The sequence below is a fragment of the Corvus moneduloides genome, chromosome 6 (genome assembly GCF_009650955.1).
Source record: "Corvus moneduloides isolate bCorMon1 chromosome 6, bCorMon1.pri, whole genome shotgun sequence".
NCBI classification, from domain to species: Eukaryota; Metazoa; Chordata; class Aves; order Passeriformes; family Corvidae; genus Corvus; species Corvus moneduloides.
Window position 1 is genome coordinate 5,089,400 of NC_045481.1, and position 20,784 is coordinate 5,110,183.

A 20,784-nucleotide genomic window follows, 5' to 3' on the forward strand; every position below is an offset into this window, starting at 1 on the left:
TTTAAAAAGCAGAGATCAGTGTTCTTTATTTTCCCCCACACTTGTTTGAAAACCAAACAAATGGATGTCCAACCCCTCCCCAAGGTGCTGCTCTATGAGTGAGACTTACCAGGAACTCTGAGGGTGTCACAAACCTTCACTCCCCGTATGCACAGGGCCTCTGTTATTGCAAGGTGTGTAGCAGGACCAGGAACTAGCAGAGGCTGGCTTTCTCCAAGCTTCCATGTTCAAAGGTATCATGGGAAGTGGTGGTGTGGTTCCCCAGTAAGGGGATGGTGGCCATGACCAACATCAGCAACCCAAACTCTTTCTGAAACCCTCTGCTCCTCCCACATCCCAGCGTGTTCTTCCCAATTGGTCCCACCCACCAGGTTAAGCCACCCCAGCTGCTCAGCAGCACTTGCAGGCTGTTACTATCAAATATATGGAAAGTCAGAGTGGCTCTGAGGAAGCTGCAGAGTTTGTTTGGCAAGGTGGGATGTGAGAAAAGAGAAAAGGATGTGGGTTTGAGAGGTATGTGTGCAGCAGTAGTCAGGGTGATGAGGAGAGGAATTGGAGGGATGTGGGGCTCGAGAGAGGGTGGTGCTGGAGGAGACAAGAATGGGATTCTTAGTATCTATTGATTTAGGCTCTTGAGACTATCTGTACTCTTCCAGAAGGTTCTGTTTTGCTTTATTTCCAAATATGCAGGAGATGTAGCTTTTAAATGGTGCTTAGGGTTCAGCATTGCAAAAGGTCAATCTTGGATATTACTGCACTGGGGGTGTGAGGGAAGAACACATCTATGGGAGCAGGGAGATGGGACATTAAATGGGCTCATTTTCAAAATTAATATGTTGGGCCCACACACTCATCTTGTAAGTAATAAGAATTCTGGAGGTCAATCTTTACCCTCAAGGATGCTTTGTATGGTCTTTACTCTTCCTCAGAGACAAAGGGAACTCCAAGGCAGTTAAAGCTGGGGCTTCATGTTGAATTCTAACTCCTGGCTGCAAACTGCACATGCTGAAACAAACATACTCCATTTGATCAAAACCAGTGTATGCTCTTTTAAGACACTCAGTTTTTCAGAGGAAAAATGTTCCTGTCTAGCTGCAGGTGACATTTAAAACCCAACCTAGTATTTTTAAATATGACAAAGAAGAATACTAAATGAAAATAAGGATATTTGAGACTTGTCACAAGATTTAATTAGCCCACAGCCATACTAATGTTTCTACCAACTCTTTATGTGCATTTGGGTTTTACATTTAGACACAAAGAGAACTGCAGCCTGGTCTTGGACAGGTGTCACTATGGCCATGTGGAACTGAGATGAAGGTGAATTAATGAATGAGTCTAAGGAAAGACGTCAAATTAAGAAAGTTGGGGTAAGTGTTTAAAAATCTAGCTCTTTGTATAAAAAGAAATCCTTCATAAAATCTTTGTGACTGAAAAAGAGAAAACCAGCAATTTGGTTGAAAATATTTTGATGTCACATTTTTATACAAAAAAAAAAAAATCCACAGGTGTGTTCCACAAGTGGGCAAACCAAGCACTTAACCAGTTGTTTGTTTTGAAGCACTTTGGATAATATTCAACAGCTGTTTTTCTCCTCTGATTGTTCTTAAACACCAAATGCCAACTTTTAAAACCTTCACCTACGAACCAGAGTAAATGCTTGTTTCAACTCCCAGCCTCTGGATTTGACATTGATTCTGTTTAAAGCAGGTTTCAGAGAGCAGAGAATTTTTGGGTAAGAGAGCAGCTTGGTGCTAAGGAAACTGGAAAGCCCTTAGTGCTGTGCTGACGCCTCCATACTGTGCTGCTCGTGGTTTACACAGTGTGCAAACGGAGGAAGAGACATTTGTTCATGTACCTGATATTTGCTACACCTCCAACAAAAATAAACAAACTGTGTGCAGAGATCCTTCTTTTATTGCAAGAAAGATCATCAAGATGTAAAAATATTAGATGAGCTACATACCCTTAGTTATGTACTACATGTTGGACTGCACTGTTATGTAAGGGCAAAGTGTGTGCAGATGTCCAGGGGAGAGGGAAAATGCTCCTTTTTGCACAGTATGTGTCCAGTTCCCAAATGTCAAGATATTCCCAGTGGCGAGAAGAAGGAGAACTTTTTACATTTAGTAACATTTATTTCTGCATTCGGTATCAAGTACATAAGTGCAAATATTCAGAGTCCATAATTAAGTCCATTAGGAACTACAGAGAATGTAATACAAATCGTAATAAATTGAACATGCTGGAACTTTCCAGTTACCATACATGTAAATCAGCCTGTCAATCCTTTACGACAAAAGTACTGGGTTTTGTTTTCTTTTTATCTTTTTTTGAGTTATACAAAACTGATTACCATAAGTACCGATTACTGTTTATTTTATTTGTGCTGGAAAACACTAAAACATCAGTCTACAATTCTATATAGTTAATAAAGATGAATCCAACCAGCAACCCAGTGACGTAGAAGCAATTTTAACTATTGCATCAAGTGCGCTAAGCAGGAAAGCCCCTAGCCACATGTAACATTAAAAGTTATAGAAGCAATGCCAATAGAAGAAGAAAAAACACTAAAAAAAAAAAAAAAATTAAATAAAGAGGTCAATATTATTTAGGCTCTCACCATCATGCACTTTATAAGCAACACAAAAAACCACATCTAGTACACTTTTCTCTTTACTATACTTTAGTGCTTGACACAAGTGATTGCAAATATTCTAAGTGCAGAAGCAGCAGGGGAAAAGCACTGCTTCTGAGTTTTATGTTTCTAAGATTATGGTGTCAAGAAAAAAAAAGAATGATAAATTTGCAGTAAAGTGTAAGAACAGAGCTGTTTTCACTCCAGATTTCCCCATTATGCACTACTGTAGTAGATGAATTCTTGATGTCTGCTTTACTCTGCCTTTCTCTTAGCACCTGGGATTTTAGCTTGAATCCTAAAAAATAAAGAAGAAAAAGAAAAAGGATTATATGGTGAGGCAGTTATTCCATTCCAGTGGTTCCCCACTTGGACTCTTACCCAGGGACAGTCTCTAGTCCATGTTCAGTGTGTTGTCTCAACAGGTGAATCAAAGTGCCATGAGAAACAGAAGCGATGCCCATCTAGGTGTTCTTAAAGCCCTGGTTTTCGGCAGTTCATGTAACCTTGGGATGTGTTCAGTGATATTCTCCCCCCAACATTATTTCTCCATGGTCTATTGTCTATAGAAAGCCAGGAAGGAAGTCTAAAAAATGAATTTTCAGTACAAAATTTCACCCAGGTCTTCTGCCTGTTCCATGGGGGTTTGAAACACTAAAGATCATGGTGCTTCTAGGTATTTTCTTTCTGTAACAGGGCATTGTTCTAACTCCCACTTTGGTCATTAATGCTATTAACTCCCCAAATGCAAAAAAACAGGCTTGGATTGGTCAGTGGGGAAGAGAATTAACTCATTCCTTCCTGTTTGTCCTGGCCAGGTGTGGACAGTGTGGACATCAGTCCACAATTGGGCTGCTCTGTCCACGGTTCCCCCAAAAGGCAGGAGAGGGGAGAGAAGGATGGAGTGCCTTAGTCTGCGCTCAGCTGGGAGGGTCTCCAGGGATCTGCCCTCCCTCAACCTCTCACTGTCCAGGATCTGGGGAGGACACCACTGATAGGACACAGTGTCTCCAGGACCAGCCAGGTCCCAGCCACCCCCAGGGCACCACAGCCTCACAGCAGGAGCTGTGGTGCAGTCAGCTGCTGAACTCACTTTGCCACGACCGTGTTTATGTGGGTCCGCACCAGCCCCAAGTATTGATCAATCTGTGTCTGCAAAGAGCAAGAGGAGACCAAGTCAATGAGGCAACAATGAGGCAGAGCCACCCAGACACCCCAAATGCACCGTGCAGACAGACCTACCTGGTACTTGTCATATACAACGGGGAGAGTAAACATAGACACCACAGCTGAGGACAAAAAGAGCACAGTGTTATGTTCCTGCAGATCAGATTCCTCCAGAGGAGAGACCTACTTCAGTGGCAAACACTTTATCGTGCCACTTGGTCAGCTGATCCACCAGGGAGCTTTGCATTAAAAATGCACTTTGCTCAAGCCTCCCAAATATGGAATTCCCCATTGCTCTGGGACTGGGAGCTGCAAAACCATAAACTGCAAAGTAGTTCTAGCAGGAGGGACAGTGTAATAGAACAGTGAATATTTACTGGGAAGGGAAATAAATGGTGGTGGTTTAGCTGAGGGGAAGGCATGCCAGGGATAGGCTGTTTTGTCTAAGTCAAAATTGAGGGGGACTTCAAGTTAAAAATAGATTTTTAAAAGAAATGTTGATTTTTACCCATTATCAGAAGAGTCAGGCCATTGAAGAGGGCTCCCACGTAAGTCAGCAGCCACATTAGTACTGCAAACTAAATTAAAAATTGATCATTACATCACCTCCAGTGTCAGCATAAGAAGAAATTAGTTTGCTTAACTAGCTAACGTAACAGCACATTAGCCTTTTTTAATGTGGGAGTGGTTAAGTAAGGCACATTAGGAACTAGGTAGTTTTTCTAGGTGTATAAACCCTATTCTCCATTCTGCTTCTTGCCCTCTCAGCTGAGCTTTCACGTCTATTTAGAGCTTAAATTGCAGCCTTATAGGACTCTGCATTGAGAATGGTATAGGCAGATCTCTGCATCCAATTTTTATGATGGCAGAGGTCATCCCAAACAGGTTAACCAGAGCCCTGAACTGATAATCCCACTTGAGGCTGAGAGATGTGTACCTTTTCCTAAAATTCTTTACTAATTTAGGAGCCTAACCCATGTGTGCCCTCCTAATGATCTTCTCTTTGCTCTAAAGGACACCTGCTTGAGTGTAAGGCTAAAAATCAATAATTATTTCAGCAGGGAGTGAAAAAAGACCCTCATCCATAGCAAGAAATGCCACCAGTAGAGGAAATCAAGATTAACAGAGGGGAACATTATTTATAGCAAAGCAATAGAAAGCATAATGCAGGGATGCTTCTAGAACTGACATGGAGCTAAGCTGGTTCTGCAAATTTATCTTATTACCTATCAATACATTCAAATGCAGAGTGCCAAACCTCTAAAGTGCTGGAAACAAGCAGTTTTAAAATCAAAAAGCAGAACAACTTTCATATTTGGAACTACACAAAACTAGGTTTCATGACAACCCTGTCAACATGGGAAGCAGCTCTTTGAAATGTAGATTGATTCTCTAGAGAGGGGTTAAAAATATTTAAAGCAATCTTACTTTTAAAGAATCCACGAGGTCCTGAACGAGAAAGAGTCTCCTCAGCTCTTTGACTGTGCTGTTGACGTATAGCTGGAGACAATCTGTGTATTTCTGGATCTGGTCCTGTGAAAGATTCATCTCCATCTCCAAGTAGGCTCTGCCAGAAACACAGTCCCGTTACAAATCCAGGAAGTTTCCCCTGCTGTTCATGCTCATAGCCATCCACCCCATCCTTCCCTCCTTCACAGACCTCATTTCTGTGTGCTGGAGCAACTTGTTCCCCTCCCTGCAGGCACAGGGCCACCAGCACACCCTCCTCACCTTGCATGATCCATCTCCCTGGGTGATTGCTGAGCTGGAGCTGTTTGCCTCCAGCCTCCCCCTCGTCCCACAGAGAGCCTGGTCTTGATGGGATTTCTCTCTTTTCCTCACCCAAAGAGGGATACAAATCTGACCTGGGAGATTTCCCCACAAATTTCTCTGCTGTTCTCTGAGTTACTCCCCCATACTGAGTTGCAGCTCAGAACTGACCCAAGTGAAGCAGAAGGAGCAGCACCCCAACAAGGCTCTTTTTCTCTGTGTCCGTGTGTGTTTGCAAACCACACCAGTTCCATGACCTGGTTTACCAACTTTTTGGCACATCAGAGGGGCAAGGATCACTGTTCTCATGGAGCAAACCCCCCAGACCTCGTAGAGAGTGGGGAGACACTGGCACCATCATTTAGATATTGGGTTGCTGGAGAAAAGATAGAGGTATTTTCCTTCTATGCCCAAGAGATTGTGCCCAGAAACAATGCTCTTTTTGCTTGCAGGTAAGCTGTATTATCACTAGCTCTAATGAAACTCTTTTTCTCTGTTTGCTTAAAATTTCCTGCATCTTTTTGAGAAAAAAACCCCCATGTCTTAGAGGACGATGATTTTTGTGGCATTCTGTTTTTCTTTTTCTCTCCAGGATCTAAGCCAATAGAGCCTTACAATTTTTGAGATGCTGTGGAACAGAAAACATTATTATTTCCCGCTTTCTGAGCGAGAAGAGAATTTCATCCAGCACAAAAGCAGCACTTGGGCATCACTACAAAGCCACTCACTTGAAGGGGTGGCCCTCGTCCGTCTTCTGCACGGCCTGTAGGACCGATTTGTAGATTCTGAAGCTGATGGTGGCCGAGAGGCCGGCCAGGGCCAGGTAGGCCACGACGCTGACGACGCTGAACTGGGTCAGGGAGAAGAGCAGCAACAGGAGGCTGCCGAACACGATCCCTGTCTGCTTGATGTCACGCCAGTACAACAGGTCGATAGCTGGGGGGAGAAGACCAAATTGTTAAAGGTGGCTATCGAGGGTGGCCACCATGGCCACTGGGACCCTCGGAGTGCTTGCAGGAGGGTGAGGGGAGCAGTGATGCTCCTGCTCACAGCAGCATCAACAGAAGCTCCTCAGCAGGAGCGGTGGAGGGACTTGAGTGACGTGCTGAGGAAATTACAACCGATGACCTACTTGAAATCCTTGTTTTCCTTGTGCCTGTGCCTGGGTTAGATAAGATGGATGAATATCTCCAACCACAGCACGGTGGGTGGGTCTCTTGCAGCAGCAAGGCAAGTGCAAGCTGGGGCTTGTGTTGTTGCTAGGGCTTTATGGAAGATTTCAACCTTCCTCTCATTTACTCAATCTGAAAATTCCAAATTTTTTATTTCTTTTTTCACGAGTTCAAATGCCAAATGCTTGATCAAAGGGTTTTCCAGTTTTGGTTGTTGATAAATGAGTGAGAAAGTTTGGGGCTAGCCACTCTAAACCACTTTCCCATTCAAAGTTCTGACAATTCAATTTTGTTATTTCATTAGTTTTGAGAAAGGAAGAGACTCCTGGCTTTACCACTGCTTAACAGTTCCATGAGTAGGAAACCGTTTTTCAGGTAAGGCCTTCAAATACAGAATAAATCTCTCTTGCTACTCAATCCCACCATCTCAGAAATACTAAAAAGAAAAAAAAAAAAAAAAAAAGCTTTCTGCTTGTTATATAACTTCCCCCGTCCACAGGAGGTGCTGGTTAGAACAAAACAAGTGCATAAGACCCTTTTCAACTTGTGCATTTTTAGATTTGTTAAGCAGTTAGTTTTTACAGTGTTTTTCACCTACTTTGTATAGTTTTTTTCAGCCTCTCCAGCAAAAGATTTTAGCATCAGAGACAGCCACTAAAAAGCAAAATTTAATGAAAGGATTGTGGAATATCCAGTCCATAAAGGTGAATTGAATCTGTTTACACCCACAACCTGTTTCTGAGAGGACTCTTCATCCAGCCAGAGAACATGCTCATGACAATCTAAACAAAACAGCTTTAATTTCGCACACTGCACAAGTCTTCAAGAACAGCTTGAACACACCACCAGCCAAACAGATTTGAGAGATGCCACTTGTCAAATCATTCTGAACAAAGAGTAAATTCAGGAAAACTGCAATCTGTCAGGAAAAAAAAAAAAAAGAAGTCACCAATACAAAAAGAAACAAAATTAATCCAGCCTCCTAGTCCTTATCATCTAATCTCCAAAAATTGTGAGTCACCACGGCATGTTTGCCTTGAGTCAATGAGTTACATTACTCATTACTGTTATACGTATTAGCCTGGCTTTACAGTGATGGGCTTGAATGCAAAAATTGGTGTTGTATTACTGAGCTCTCTTCTCTTTGTGCACCATTCACACCCAATTACGTTCTCCATTAATATACACTCTATAATAACCTTTTGCTATTTTTAAGCATTCAGCACCAGACCTGTGATCATGAGCACACATGACTGGATCCTATGGGCTGCATGGAAGCCGTGGGACAAGGGACCTTGGTGCCTGTTTTGGGATCCTGGGTGCTGACTCCACAAAACAGGGACCAGTCTCTTACAGATACATGCCCATGTCTGCTTCCCGCAGAAACCGTGGCACAGGGAGTGGGGAATGCTCCAAAATGCAGTTACAGCATCCTCAGAGCACCTGTATGAGGAGGTTTAGCAGCAGACACAGCTGTACTGCAGGACCCAGCTGGAGCTCCACAGATTGCTCACAGTGCTGAGGCTCCATCCTGGCAAACCGTCCTTACAAAATGGCATCCAGAACACAAGCGTGCAGGTTTGGCTGTTTTTCATATTCTTTTTCAGTAAAGGTGCTGCAAAATCCTGCAGCACACAAATGGGTGCTTTCACCAGCATTTGGACAGGAGGTGTTATATTTTCTGTGAGGGTGGTGAGGCCTTGGTACAGGTTCCCCACAGAAGCTGTGGCTGCCCCATCCCTGGAAGTGTTCAAGACCAGGTTGGATGGGTCTTCCAACAAGTGGAAGTTGTCCCTGCCCATGGCAGGAGGGCTGGAACAAGATGATCTTTAAAGTTTCTTCCAACCCAAACAATTCTATGATTCTGTGATTATTCAGAAGATGATATTTTTTGTGCTCAAAAATTACTCTGTCAGAGGACAGTACTGGAAATTTATGCAAATCTGACTTTAAGTTACTTAAGTTTTCCATCACACAAACCCTCAACATTAAATTAAATAAGCCCAGGTGAGCTGGTGTATGTGGCACATCATCTGCTGATGACAGAAAAAGGACACATAGCAGGGGAAAACACTCCCTGGGACACGGGCAGTAGAGAGGCAAACAAATGAGAGCTGAGCCAAAAAATACAAACCTGACTCCAACAGACTTCCCTGAGTCAATCCCAATTAATTATAAGATCCAAAACGAGCAACTAAGCCTTTTTCTTTCAATGATCTTCCAACCCATACTCCTGCAGACTGGCAGTGGGCTGCATTCTCATGCAGAGAGATGCCAAACTGCATTTTCTCATTCCCTTCAAACGGGAAGGTGGTGAGTTACTCAAGAGAGACTAGACCAGGTATGTGTATATCCTGAAAGCTGTCTGTTCCTGCCATGCAATGGCTGGGATATTTACTCAGCTGTATCAGGTAAGGAAAGGATCAGAGAGAGATGGACAGAGGCCAAGTGACAGAGTTCTGGGGACATGCATGCACAAGGGAGGAGATGAAAAGCATCTGGCCTCTTTCTCCAGCCAAAGGAGACCTTGATGAGAGGGATCCTGTATCTTTTAGACCTGAGGCAAATATTCCCATGTGCATGGGAAAAAAAAAAGTGCCAACAGCTAGTTGGAAAATCTCAGCATAGGAAAGGGAGATACAAGTTGAATGACTTTTACATGGCTCTCCCAGTGCCCAGGTCCAGCCTGGGAACACATTCCCCCCCACCCACGGCCTGCCAGATCTGCCAGGATTTTCAAGGGCAGGAAGCACATCTGCCTTCTCCTCACCTCCCTCGGAGGGATAGGGAGCTGCAGCACTGCTGCCCTCTCAAGCTGTTCGGGTGGGATTTGCTGCTCCTGCAGCCATTCCTCCTCCTCTCCCTTAAGGAGAAGGGGCTCAGCTGAACCTCTTTGCAAAAGGTGATACAGGAGGGAGGTGAATCTCACAGCTCCTTGGGCAGTGAAGGGGAAGAAGGAGAATCCAGAACTGGAAATCAGTGGAGACTTGGGGAGAATTTGGCTGACAGGCCTCAGGGATTTGAGCTGTATCAGCTCCCCTGGAATTTAGATGCTGCTAAAAACACCTGAGCTACACCTTTCACAGCCATGTTTTCTCCTTCAGTTGCAGCTTCAGTCACTTCAAAGGCTTTTTACATTATTGGAATGGAATGGAATGGGAGAGCATAGCATAGCATAGCATAGAACAGCATCGAATAAGAATAGAATAGAATAGAATAGAATAGAATAGAATAGAATAGAATAGAACTGACTATTTCAGTTGGGAGGCACTTACAACCATCACCTACTTTAACAGCCTGACCAATTCAGGGCTGACCAAAAGCTAAAGCATGTTGTTGAGGGCATTTTCCAAATGCCTCTGAAACACTGACAGGTTTGGGGCACTGACCATCTCTCTGGAAGCTTGTTCCAGGGTTTTACCACCCTCTTGGTAAAGAAATGCTTCCTCACTGAGACAGTAGTCAAACACATTTTTGTCCTACATTTCCTTACGTAAACAAATCTCCCTTAAAAGCAGGCAGAAGTGCACTGGGTGAAGAATGCACCAGCTGGGATCCTTTGCCTGGCTTCCTCAGAGTGCCGTTTTCTCCTGTAACCATTTACACCAGAGCCAAAATACCTGTCACATCAGTATCTGATGCTGTAAATAGAGACCAAGGGGCAAAGGAATAAGAAATTTTCTGCGTGACCATCAGGTCAATCCAGCCTTGCATCAACCCTCCTCACACCCTTTCTTTTCCATTCTAAACAGGAACAAAAATTAAAGATGAGGTTGTCCACCACATTTATACGTCTGCCTTGAGTTTCACCTCAGCCTACATTCATGTAAAACTGGTTAAGATACCAAATAACTCCTCCCAAACACTCTCTGACCCCATGGGTTTAATGTCTTTCACTAAGTATAACCAGTGTCTGAGCCTTTGCTGAAGGGCAGCTGCCTGTTCCTGCCTGCACCCCTTCCTTGGCATACTGAAGAGACAACCAGCCAGGCTCAGAGCAGCCTCCCCAGCACATGGGGACACAGTGGGAATGAGGATGACAGGGCCAGGAGCCGAGCTGGAACTGCAGCTTTCACACGCACACTCCTCTGCAGAGCCACTCACCAGCATACGCTGGCCCCACGCTTGGCCAGGCTGAGACAGCTTCCAGCCCAGCTCTAAGGTGGGTACAGCATTTCCCAGATAAATTAAAGGACAGAGGATCCCTCACAGCATGAATTAGCCACATAATAATTAAGTGCTTTGGTCAATCAGAAGGGAAAGGATAAAAGGTCCTAGTGTGGTGCAGGGTCCTGCAAGCGCTGGGGGTTTTACTGGGAGGGGGTGTGTGTGTGCACGGTGCCGCCCAGACCCCACCACAATGGCACAATTCTGAGCAATGCACGCTGAATATTCATGAGGCAGGAGGCTGGTGCCACGTGAGGCTGTCGATGTGTGATGTGCATGCAATTGGACAGGGGCTCAGTCTGTTTGGCTGAGCAAGATCCACTTCCAAGAGCCAAAACGCCAACTTCAAACCACCCAGTTTGCAGTGAGGATTTGCAAAAGGGGTTTGGGCATTGAAATCAGCCTTGGCTTCACTTGAGGGTTGCGCTCCTTCTGTTTTGAAAATCACTACTGTAAAATCCTGACCGTGCCCATTAACATGCAGAAGCTGTTCAGCTGTAGCTTTCCATGATCTCCCTTCAGCCTCCTGGAAGGAGGGAAGCAACATCACTTTGCCCTCTTTACAGTACAACTCACCAGAGGTCTGAGTCATTTGTGGAAGTATAAAAGGACTCTGGGTTTTGCCAGAACTGCCTCAGACTCAAAATTATTTGCATTTATTAAGGAAGACTTACCAGCCATCTTTAAGACAACGGTGCTGCAGGTCACTGCCACTGCCTTTGAAGAATTTTTCTGGAGAAGTGTGTCTGATGAGCTGTTTATCTGCAAGTATCGCCTGCTTGTGCTTTTTAACTCACAGCAGAACTTGCAAAATGTTACTCAAGTAGTCCTCTAGTAGAAAGATTTTTCAAGGGTGCCAAAACAGTGCTTTAAAGCCGTACTTTATGGCAGAACCTCATCTGACTAAACTAATGGGATCCTGCACTTGGGTCCAACTCCCAGACTAGCAAAGGTGAACTCTATGGTACAAGAAACCACCTGTTAATATGAACAGCTGGTAAATACCCATGCTTATGGGGCAAGCTAAAATTAACCTCGGAAATGTAAGAAACAGTAGCAGCAGGCAGTGCTTGTGCCAGCAAGGAATGGCTCCCTAGTGCCTGAAAGCTCTCACAGCTCTTACCATGGCTTGCAGCAGAAAATGTTTCTGCTCCTCAGTATTTGCTGCCAAAAAAGCCCTAAGACAGATGTGGGGGCTGGAAAGGGCAGTGCCAAGGGAGACTAATTAAAAATGCTCCTGAATCCATTCTTCTCAGGACCTGGAAACACAAGGGCTGGGCTTTGATGGTTTACATGGTCCCCAGAAGCTTCGTGGCAGCTGCAGGCCCAGCCTCCTGAGCAGAGATCCCAGAGGGAGAAGAGAGGATCCAAACCAACTTGTAGCTAAAATGTCCTCCTTCATGGTTATGTTTTCTAAAATACTTCTGAGGGAAAAATGGGGATCTTTCCATCCCATGTCTCAAAGAAAGCATTTTAGTATGAAAATCAATGATAGACCAAGCAGAGACTGGACAACTCAGGTCTTCCATAGCTTCTCCTCTGAAAATCTCTCTTCTCTCCTTTTGACTTTGCAAGTTTTTCCACTACTGCAACGACTGTGTAAATAGATCATGCATCAAGCAGGATTTCCATGGAAGTTAGAACAAAAAGTGTGAGCAAACCCCTGGTACCCAGCCTTCAAATGAGGCCCATGGGCCTTGATGATTATATAAAAGGTTGTATGCTCTTTAGTACACTACTAACACCCTTGGAGGTGTTCAAGCTGCCCTCCCCACCCTGGAGGTACCACCAGGCCTCCTGAGGAGCTAAAAATCAATGGGTTGTACAGCTTCACTCCCTATCTAGTAATAGTTTTTCAAGAGAAGTGAGAAAAATCTGTACACAGCCTTTACTTCTGTACACAATGTAATGTTACAGCTTCATAAATAGAAATGATTTCATAAGGCATTTTTCAGACCTTCTGGGAGTGAAAATATCAGGAAACACAATTTAAAAAAATTAAGAACAGTCTTGTTTATAGCATTGTCACAAAAGTATTTGACAACAAATATGACAATACTGTAGGTTTTGGAGTAAAAATAAATATTGCTCGTACTCAAAGCAAGCCCAGTTTGCAGCTTTAACCACAGGACAGGCTTTCCCTCTCCTCTCTGGTGAAGGATCCAATGTGGACATTGCTCTCCTCCCCACAACAGATTTGATTCTAATGTAATACAGATGGATACACAGTTTAATGAGCAGTCTGGTGCCTTCAGGAGACTGCTGTGATGAACAGCAGAGCCAAGACAGAGTATCTCTGCTGTTTCATGAGGTGTACCTCCTGACCCTCCATCTTCACCCTTGAGGAATTTCTCCACACCTCTACCTCTTGTACACACTCTGACCATTAAATTCCTGTCCTCAGTTCAGCTTTATATCTTTATCATCCACCTGTTTCGAGACTTAAAAGTTCAGACCTTCTTGGTCCCCAGAGTCTGAAGAGAGGAGACCTGGAACAAGAATAGGATCAGGGAAAAGGAAAATCTTGGCACATACATGCCCTCCATGTTATATCCTACAACATCTGCAAGATCAAGACGTGAGCAAAAAAGTATTGATTGATTGCCTTGTGTGAGGCACCAGAGTAGGCTTGGGTAGACAGAAGAGGACTGGCAGTAAAAGAGGATTGCCAGTAAAAAATCAACCCTACAACCACACCACACACAAGTCTACTGTAGCATTTATTATTACTAATTATTAATGATGATGTGATTGGTGCTGCTATTAATCATTATGCTGTTGTTATTTTCATGTGAGAGATGCTTTAAGACCAGGATTGAGCACAGCAACAGGAGAAACAACTCCTGCTCATCAAATTGTATCACTGCCTGCCTTGGCCAGTTTCTGTGGAGGATGTTATGGCTCTCACCTTAAGTGGGCAGAAACCAAGGAGGCCAAGCAGAGCCCTTGAATGCAGTCTCTGAGTGCACATAATGCTATGGAAATGTTAAGAGTTTCCCAAGATACTCTTGGACCAAAGGAATAGACCTGGACTTTCTCTTAGACTCTATCCAAACGTTTTAAAATCTGCAGATTTTCAAAATGAGTGGTTCAGGTTTATGGTATTTATAATTAAATACGATGTGGAGAAAGTATCCCTTCTGATATCAAAAAAGCCTCACCAGAACTCACTTTCCAGACCCCTAATGAGAACAAAAGCAGTCCTCCAATACTGCCTTCAGCTATTGCCCCACCATCACCCTCTTGATGGAGTTTAAATGAATCCTCAGGGAATACCTTAAAATACTCTTACTTTGGGATAATTTTCACCTTGTTCTGGCAATGAAAGAATATTGTCCATCAGTTCTTAAAAGACACGGCTCTGAGCAACCTGGTCTGGTGGAAGATGTCCCTGGCCATGGAAGGGGGGTTGGAACTGGATGGTCTTTAGGGTCCCTTCCATCCCAAACCATTCTGTGATTCTGTGATGGTACAGCAGGTGTGCAGAGCACAGATTTTTTTTTTTTTTTTTTTTTTTTGCCGTCAACAGGAACGTGCTGGAAGTATAATTGATACAATTTCTGCATCAGTGACAACAAAAATGAAAGCAAATCTGAAAGTGGTAAATAATCTTGACAAATTTCCTTCAAACTTCACAGGAAATCATCTGTCAAATTAGGAATTAAATTTCCCCTAATTTGGTCTAGTTTTATGAAACTATTAGCTAAATTGGTTACAGCAAGTGATCACTTGGTTCCAAGGTTTTAACCCTACCAAGATCCAACATAAGAACCAAATACTGGGACAGATCTTTATCAAGTGGACCCCAGCTGAGAGATCAGCCCACAATATTTTCAGGAAAGCACCGAAGGCACCAACTGGCTGAAGTTATATTCTCATTATAAAGCTGTAATTAGACTTCACAACTGTCAATAAGATTACAGATTAACAGCATGCAACCATGTTATTGCCATCGAAATTCTTTATCACTCTTAAAGTGGGGAACATCGCCATGAACAGTTGCTACAGCTTCCCATCACCCTTTGGAAACCAATGGATATACCAATCAAGTAAGGAAGCTGGCTGTCTGAAAACAGCTGCCAAGAAAATGATAATCAGTAACTGCAGTCCCAGCAGAGCTATGTCAACTAGATGGATTTGATGAAGTCTGCAGTCCTTTTCCACATTAAGTTATAATTATGTAGTGGTGGCTAAACCATGACAAATTATAATGTGGGTAATATTTAGGATCATTTCTATGAACAGTTCACGGGCCCGTGTCTCTGGATCTTTACATTTTTCTTTTTCAACACCTCTCACAGAAGGTTAAAGCCTGACACTTATGACCACCCAAGAGCTGGCACGTAGAAGGAAGAGTGGAAAAGGGAATATTCATGAGGACCAGTGTACTGACATCAAATAACTCCACCCAGCTGGGGTGCAAACTTGGGCACTGATCTCTTCTCTCTGTTGACCAGTGACAGGACCTGAGGGAATGGCTGGAGCTGTGTCAGGGGAGGTTTAGGCTGGATATTAGGAAAAGGTTCTCACCCAGAGGGTGGTTGGACACTGGAACAGGCTCCCCAGGACAGTGGTCACAGCACCACACCTGACAGAGTTCAAGGAGCATTTGGACAATGCTCTCAGGGTGGGATTGTTGGGGTGTCCAAGAAATTGGACTCTGATGATCGTAGTGGGTCCCTTCCAACTCAGGATATTCTGTGGTTCTATGTCCTTCCTAATCCAGAGAAACCTCTCCATCAGTGTGTGAACCTGTGTTCTGCTGAGCTGAGTCCCTGGGGAAGGCACAGGGAGCTGCTCCTCCATCTGAAGCTGGAGGCTGCCCTCGCCCAGCAGCTCCCAGTGGGAAGCTGCGCTCTCTGTCACACACTCGTGTCACACACACGGCTGGCACTGGCCATAGGCTGTTCCTCCAAGGCCCACAGCCACCAGCACGCCCAGGTGGGGACATTTCTCCTCACACTCATGCATTATGCATGGCTCCATCCCAGCCTGCTTCAAATGCATCACCTTCCAGTGTGGACATGACTTGGGCGTGGAAGTCGCTGCAATTCCCCAAAGCCACCCATGCTAACGTTATGAATGAAGCAGACGCCCAGCAGGGGTGAATTACTGTCCTGCCCACCCAAGGACTGGATCACAATCTACCTTTGCTCTAATCCCACTGTACCTGCAGGATGGGCAGGTAAAAACCAGTATTTCTAAATGTGTGCAGCAGCAGCAGCAGTTGATTCACTGCAAGGGAAGGAACAGTACCTTGACTGAGTGGGGCAAAGTCAAAGCTTCACCAAGAGTCTCTGCAGCTTTTTGGGATCCCCACCCAATTTGACACCAATTACAAATACTACATGATCAATTCAATGATACAGTTAGTTACAGGCTTGGTTGTTTAGTAATCAAAACTTTTGTTAACCTCATTGTTGTATCTGCATAATTTCAGTAAGAATATGCTCTGTATTTACTGAGGTTTCTCTCTGCATCTGTTACACTCACAGACACATTCCAGACTTTTCAGGGAGGAACCATAATTCCACTGACAACCAAGATGGCAAAATTATACAACTCCAGATTTGCACAAAACTGATATTCCAGGTTGAGACAGAGACAACATGAATAATAGATATTAAAGGAATCAATGAATCATCTTTAGTCTTCATTCTTCTGAATTTTAAATTTCCTCTATTTTATCTGAGACTGATCAAAGAATTTTGATGACAGAAATAATATTCTATGGCTATTTCATGTTTTCTGCAGGATCACTTTGGAATCATAAAGCACCACCCAAGGAAAAGAAAAAAAATATGCAAATACTGGTGGAAGCGAGGCAAGTGATTTATTTTAACTGCGTTGATTTTTTCAGACCTGGGATTTTTTTCAAATCAGCATGGGACACATTGTGTCATTCAATTTTCATCAAATCTACCCCACTTTCAAAAAGGAAAGCACTAAAGGAGAGAAGCCCCACTATTACTATTAATTATTAACTAAACAACAGCAGCATGCCCTTCATTATTCCCCTTTTTTAATTTATGATTTTTTTTTTCTGATAAAGGAAATACTCCATTTGGTTCTAAAAACAGGTGGTTCAGCAAACTGACTCAGCAAATCAATATTTTCATAAGAATCAGCAAAATATTGAGCATTTTTAAAGAAAAACCCAAACCCCACCCTACAAGGAAGTTTATCTGCGAAGCTCAGATGAAAAGACCCTGAAGTTAGTTCATAACTCTCCTATATAAGCTGAATGGATCCCACAAACGTAGGGAAAACCCTTGCCTTTCATTTCGGTATGGAAAGCCGGAGCTGCTGGAGCCTGGCATTTAACAGGTGCATCTGTTTACTTTCCAGCTACTCATCTTCCTTAAAAAAACTTCAGTTCCTAAATACAATTAGATGCTGAATTGAGATTGCAAAAATATCAAGCCCCCTAAAGACAAGAGTCTGAAAGGTCTTCCCATCCCCACCCCTCCCCAAAAAGCACTTTAGGAAGGTTTTCCAGCTTCTGTTACATCGAGCTGCGTTTATCAAACTATGTCTGCAAGCATCCTGGACCCTTTAATGAGATGATGCTATGGAGTAATCTCTCTCCCAGGGACCCTGCTGTGAGCATCAGCATCATGAACTGACTATTCAGCGTAAACATGCACCTTAAAATTAAAAAATACATCCAAACAAAGCCTGCCCGAAGCAGCCCCAGCCCGCCTGGCAGGATCAGCCGCTAGCTTTTCTCCCTCTAATCTGCCCACCGAGCAGCGTCACAGAGACTGTCTTTTATCAAAACAAAGGCTGGATGCTGGCGGGGAAGTGTGAAGCCGACTAAAAATGGCTGAAAAGCTGTCCAAGGCACCCGGGAAGGTGGCCAGCCCCACCCAGCGCAGACACCGACCCGCTCAAAATACGCTGAAAATCAGCCCAAAAGGGAGATGCCATTGTTCCCTTCGCCTACGCGGCAGCGAGACAACACCACCGCAATATTTTACCCCCGAACGAGTGCTCAGGAGCATAATGAAAGGTTTTTTTGGGGTTTTTTTTAAGCAATCCTAGAGCAAAGTAGGAAGCGGGGGGCCATCCCGCGGTGCCCCGGCGCTGTCGCCCTCCTTGCCGAAGCTGCGTTTTCTTTGTGTGACACAAGGCTAAGCCTGGCTCTGGGTGTGTCCGTGGGCAGGAGGCACCCAGGAGCCCAACGCCGCCACCTCCAACCCTCGCCAGCCCCAGCGGGCACCAGTGCACCGTCACCCGGCTTCCCTAAAGCCCGAAAGGTAGGAAATCATGCCAGCGATATCCCGACGGAGAGAGTCGAGGATGAGGAATGACGCCGCTAACGGCAAGGGCGGATGCTTTGGGAATGAGCTGTAAGGTGGGAAGGGAGGACCTGTATCCTGGATGCTTTCAGGGTGAGACACCTGGGGATGGGAGAAAATGCATGCCAAGAACAGAAATAAGGGCTTTTAATCTTTCTTTCTTAAATTACCCCCAAAGAAAAGCTTCGCGGGGAGGGAGAGGAAACAGCATGCAAAGGCCCACAGGTGAACAATGCAAAAATGGATGGATCCTGCCTTTGCCTCCTCTGCCATGCAGTCCTCCTAGCATGCAACACTAGAATAGATATAATACCCTGACATTTCCAGTTGCTCCAAAGACAGTCCATCTTGGTGGAATCGGCACTGGCTTGCATCTCGGAGAGCTGAGGGATTGCCGGTCCTTTCGTCGGAGGCACTGCGTTACCAGTCAGGCATTCCCGAGCATGGGTGGGCTAGTGGGTATCGCTCCCGTCTCCCCGCTCGGCTCCGGACTGATGCTGTAAGCAGCACAGGCGGAGGGGGAGGGCATATTGTACGCGCTGCGGTCTCCACTGCAGCAAATCAGCAGTGTGATGTGGTTGCCCTAGGGAGCAGGCTCCTTTGAAAAGGGGATGCAGTCCCTTTTCAAATCAAAAGCTTGCGCTCGGGCGGCTTAGCCTCCTGAGCCATGGAAATGGTTAAGGCAACCTGATGGCAAAGAAATAAAACCAAATTGGGTGTGGGTAGAGAGGGGGGTGATGAGGGGTGAGCAGTGTTTGCTATGTGTCTGTACGGTTGTGACTGCTCGTGTTCCAGAAATTTCTTGACAGTGATGGAATCTGGTGTTTTTTTCTTTTTTTCTTGTCCCCTTTTTTTTTTGTTTGTTTTTGTTTTGATTTTGTGTTTTGGTTTGGGTTTTTTTGTTTTGTTTTGGTTTTTTTTTTGTGAAGGCCAAATTTCACACAACCCCTCCGGGTTTTGATGCCTCCCTCTCCTCTGCCCAGCTGGGTGGGGTCGGGGAGCAGGCAGGAAAAAAACAAGGTCAGGATCCAAGCCCTACACAGCAGCCCCTATTTTGCTACTTTTTTTTTTCAAAACCCTGCGGGCACGGGGTGACCCGTGTGGCCCCTCCCATGCCAAGCCCTGCCACACCAGGGTGCTGAGGAATCCCAGTTGCACCCAGGTTTGGGTGTGGAGGGAACAAATGCTGCCTCCTCTCGCTGCCCAAAATGCTGCATGAACCAGGATTTGAGGTGTAAGAGTCCAGGAATACAGGACAATTTGTGAAAGGCCCACTAATAGCTGAATTTTAACATGGGCCCCAACACTCCTGCACCAGCAGGACACGGCCTGTGCCTCAGTTTCCCCGCCAATAAACTATTATGAATAGCCTTGCAGAGACATCATAACCATGCAATGGTCACACTTGGCAGACATTGGGAAACAAAACCCTTTGCCACTCAACCTGTTCACATTTTCAGATTTTGGGGTGGCTAGTATTATTAAGAAACTCCCCAAAAAGTCACCCCATTTCACTGGAGAGTGACCTGAGATACAGTGTACCAGACTATGTCCGGTCATTTTGGGCAGAATGACCCCAGCTGGGGACCTGTCAGCTCTGAAGCTGGACTTAAACCTTTAGATTGTGACAGTTCATTAAGTAACTTCACTTTAGCTGTGTTTTACTGAATTTTGGTTTTTTATGTGGAAATAGACACCAACACAGACACAGTGGGTCATGTACCCATCAGCATGGGGAATAGAGTTTGAGCCCCTCTGCTCTTTTGGCTGCAAAAAGAAAAGATCTTTAATACCTGAGTTAAGAGATATCTCCTCCAACTGGGAGTAGTCACTTATCCTGCCCTCAGGTAACTCATCTTATAGAAGAAAGCCAAAATTTAAGGAGATAGTATTATTTTACTCTTTACCTAGGAAACTCTGCTGGGAATACAGAGGCCAACAGCTACTGTTCATGTTCCTAAACCATCCCTGAGATCCCCTAAAACACTTGCTTAGGCTTGAACCCAGCACCTTTATTCCCCTAATGGGGAAATAATTAACTAATTGGGGCAGAACTGGCTTCAACTGTCATTGTATACAGTAAGATTAAACCATCTACAATGTTACAAATCTGGGGTTTGTGTTCTCCCTGCCTTTGTTTAAAAAAAAAAAAAAAAAGGAAGAAAGAGTTTGGCAAGGGAGGATTTCTTAAGCATGGACTCATTGGTTTAGACCCTCTGCAAGAGCAGGAAATATCCCTGTTGATACATTTTGCCCTGCAAACTCTTCACAGCTCTGCCATGGGGTTTCCAGCACCAAGCCATAATATGAAGTATTTACAAGCAGTGTGTATAAAACAGAGACATAATTCAAATAAAACTTCTACATCCTTGTCCCTGGAATAGCCACAGACACCCCAAACATAGTGCATAGGTGAAATTCATGGCTGCTGGGCACGTACCACCAGCAACACAGCAGTGAGAAGGTAAAATATCTCTGTTTGGTCTCACTATAACCCACATTTTTCAGTCAAGTATAAAGGACAAATTCCCCTTGGACAGAAGAATGGTCCCTGTACATTTACTATTCC

At 44.5% G+C, this 20,784-nt stretch overlaps 1 protein-coding gene across 2 annotated transcripts in view; it reads right to left on the reverse strand.

The window, feature by feature from the left end:
* Positions 1-2,115: 2,115 nt before the first annotated feature.
* RTN1 (reticulon 1) overlaps positions 2,116-20,784 on the reverse strand; it is a 118,027-nt gene continuing 99,358 nt past the window's right edge. Inside the window, exons 1-7 of one of the 2 annotated variants that reach the window (XM_032111634.1) lie at positions 18,529-18,942; positions 6,304-6,511; positions 5,234-5,372; positions 4,314-4,383; positions 3,881-3,927; positions 3,732-3,790; positions 2,116-2,936 (exon numbers count right to left, since the gene is read on the reverse strand). In XM_032111634.1, the coding sequence (XP_031967525.1) occupies positions 2,894-2,936; positions 3,732-3,790; positions 3,881-3,927; positions 4,314-4,383; positions 5,234-5,372; positions 6,304-6,511; positions 18,529-18,589 (627 nt within the window). In that variant the 5' untranslated portion in view covers positions 18,590-18,942 and the 3' untranslated portion in view covers positions 2,116-2,893. Of the gene's footprint in view, positions 2,937-3,731; positions 3,791-3,880; positions 3,928-4,313; positions 4,384-5,233; positions 5,373-6,303; positions 6,512-18,528; positions 18,943-20,784 lie in introns of those variants that run through there. The other variant, XM_032111633.1, reaches the window with a different exon arrangement.